Source organism: Lepus europaeus, chromosome 2, assembly GCF_033115175.1.
Source record: "Lepus europaeus isolate LE1 chromosome 2, mLepTim1.pri, whole genome shotgun sequence".
NCBI classification, from domain to species: Eukaryota; Metazoa; Chordata; class Mammalia; order Lagomorpha; family Leporidae; genus Lepus; species Lepus europaeus.
This window is the reverse complement of record NC_084828.1, coordinates 1,981,029-1,983,454: the sequence shown is the minus strand read 5'-3', so window position 1 is coordinate 1,983,454 and position 2,426 is coordinate 1,981,029. Positions and strand designations below refer to the sequence as shown.

General features: G+C 60.4%; 1 protein-coding gene across 1 annotated transcript; it reads left to right on the top strand.

Annotated features, from left to right (window-relative positions):
- Positions 1 to 1,381: 1,381 nt before the first annotated feature.
- LOC133769233 (keratin-associated protein 12-1-like) lies at positions 1,382 to 1,849 on the top strand. The gene is made up of 2 exons (XM_062204522.1): positions 1,382 to 1,630; positions 1,790 to 1,849. The coding sequence occupies exons 1-2, from the start codon at positions 1,382 to 1,384 to the stop codon at positions 1,847 to 1,849; spliced, it is 309 nt and encodes a 102-aa protein (XP_062060506.1).
- Positions 1,850 to 2,426: the final 577 nt, after the last annotated feature.

Here is a 2,426-nt window from a genome sequence, read left to right as displayed (position 1 = left end):
GAGACCCGGAAGAAGCTCCTGGCTCCTGGCTTCAGATCAGCCCAGCTCCAGCCACTACGGTCGTTTGGGGAGTGAACCAGAGGACGGAAAACGTCTCTCCCTCTCTCCGTAACTCTGCCTCTCAAATAAATAAATATTTTAAGAAGACTAACAACTACTCTTAAATAGTTTTCTGATACTTTTAACAGAAATTTCCAGAACTGTGATAAAGAAACTGATGGGTTCGTGAAACTGCTGACGACAGACAGACAGACAGACAGGGCCGACTCTGCTTAAATGCCTTCCAGTGCCCGTGATTGGCAGCAGCCTGGTGAAAGCGTGTCCTTCTTCTCCCTACTTGATTCCTCTAGAATCCAAAACTGTGGTGTTGGTTTTTATGACAATGTGCTTGTTCATAGAAGTTCAGTAAGAAATGTTCTCTTTGGAACAAGACACAACTAGGAACGGCATATTTGAAAGTGACACACACGCTGGCCTCACCGCGAGGGGGTCGGTCCTGGGGCCGGCCGACGTGGCTCCTGTAGGAAGCAACCCAGAGCCTGCTTTGGCGGCTTCCGGCTCGGGAGGGCCCTGATTTGGACCACTGCGTGGTAAACCACTCTCAGTACTGCACGTAGGTGAATGACAAAGCCCAATGCCGGCCTGAATCCTCTTTCTTTTGAATCTTTCCCTCCGTGGGACGCGGCCCTGTCTGGAGATCTCTCGGGCATCTGTTTCTCGTTGTTCATTGCCCACCACCAGGCGGCTCTTGAGGCCCAGACACACCTGCCCGCCGCGGCGTCAAAGGGTCATGCAGACACCGCTGTGCAGAGGCGGCTGGCCGGCGGGGCAGGCTGTGCCAGTCAGAACCCCACAACTGCTGTGCAGACAGATGTAAACGATACGGAACAGGCAGTACGCTGGGCTCCAGCACATCTTTGCCCACAGAAGCAGTGGGGCCACACGTGGCCCACAGAACACAGTTCACCACCCTGTGTGTTACAGTAAAAATCCAAAACATGTGATTACCCCAGCGTCTTCACTGGCAACACGCAACAAAAAGGAAAAAACAAAAAAACAAAAAGCAGGATGCGATGGTTTAGTTGAGCCCGTGATGCTGTGGACACAGCAGTGGCCCGGACAACGAAACCCACGTGGAGTCAAGCCAGAATCTTCTGTTTACGGAAGGAACCGGCCTCCAAGCCAACCTTGTTTACGGTGGCGCTCGTACAGGAGAGTGTTTCCCGGGATAATGAGCCGCTGAGTGGCCATGAAAACAGGCAGGAGGAAGACAGCAGGGCGTTTCTCTGCTGGCCCGGGGCTGGGCCCAGGTATAAAAACCCCAGAGGGAGAGGCAGCAGACATCACACCTCGCTCCCTACACCAGCCAACCACAGCCATCATGTGCCACACCAGCTGCTCCTCGGGCTGCGCGCCCAGCCCCTGCCAGTCATCCCTCTGCGTGCCCGTGAGCTGCAGGCCTGCTGCCGTGTGCGTGCCCGTGAGGAGCCAGGTGGCCTGCTGCGTGCCCGTGAGCTGCAGGCCCGTGGTGTACGTGGCCCCCTCCTGCCAGTCCTCTCCGTGTGCGCCCGTGAGCTGCAGGCCCGTGGTGTACGTGGCCCCCTCCTGCCAGTCGTCCCCGTGTGCATCCGTGAGCTGCAGGCCTGTGTACGTGGCCCCCTCCTGCCAGTCCTCTCCGTGTGCGCCTGTGAGCTGCAGGCCCGTGGTGTACGTGGCCCCCTCCTGCCAGTCGTCCCCGTGTGCGCCTGTGAGCTGCAGGCCCGTGGTGTGCACGGCCCCCTCCTGCGAGCCCCCCAGCCCGTCGCTGTTCTGCAGACCGGTCTCCTGTAGCACCCCCGCCCACTGCTGAACAGCAGCTCCACGCCAGCTGCTCCCGGGCAGGCGGGTCTGACCCACGGACCCCTCCCAGAACCCAGGCCCAGTGACGCCTTTGAACTGGGGGGAGGGTGTAGCGGAATGACCTGGATGCCTCTCTGACCGTGGGGGTCCCCTCAGGGAGCCCTGGCTCCGGGGTCCTCTCAGGTCGGCGGAAGAGCAAAGCCCATGTAGGCCAAATAAACAGCCTTCCTGAAGCAGCGACTCTCCTTCACTCCGCGCCCCTGCGGCCCCTCCCCAGAGAGCCTCCCCCGTGGGGCGGAGCTGACCCGGAGACTTCCTGGGTGCTGTCCCCACACTGGCTTCGTGAGCCCGGGGACTGTGGGTCGTGGAGGGCAGATGGTGCTGTCCCCTGCTGTGAGGAACAGGTCTGGGCGCAGACCCCTGCGGCGCCTTGAGGACATCGCCACCGGGAGGGCGGGGACCCCCCAACACTCACAGCGCGCGACCGGCCCGGGAAGGGGAGCAGGGAGTGTGAGAACCCCCAGCTCTAGGCTGCTGGCACAGAGGGCCAGCTCAGAGCGACACTGGGCCAGTACGGCAGACAGCTC

Coding starts and splice junctions, on each gene's coding strand:
- LOC133769233 (XM_062204522.1), top strand. CDS start 1,382: ATGTGCCACACCAGCTGCTCCTCGGGCTGCGCGCCCAGCCCCTGCCAG. Junction 1,631..1,789: donor AGTCGTCCCCGTGTGCATCC/GTGAGCTGCAGG, acceptor CCCTCCTGCGAG/CCCCCCAGCCCGTCGCTGTT.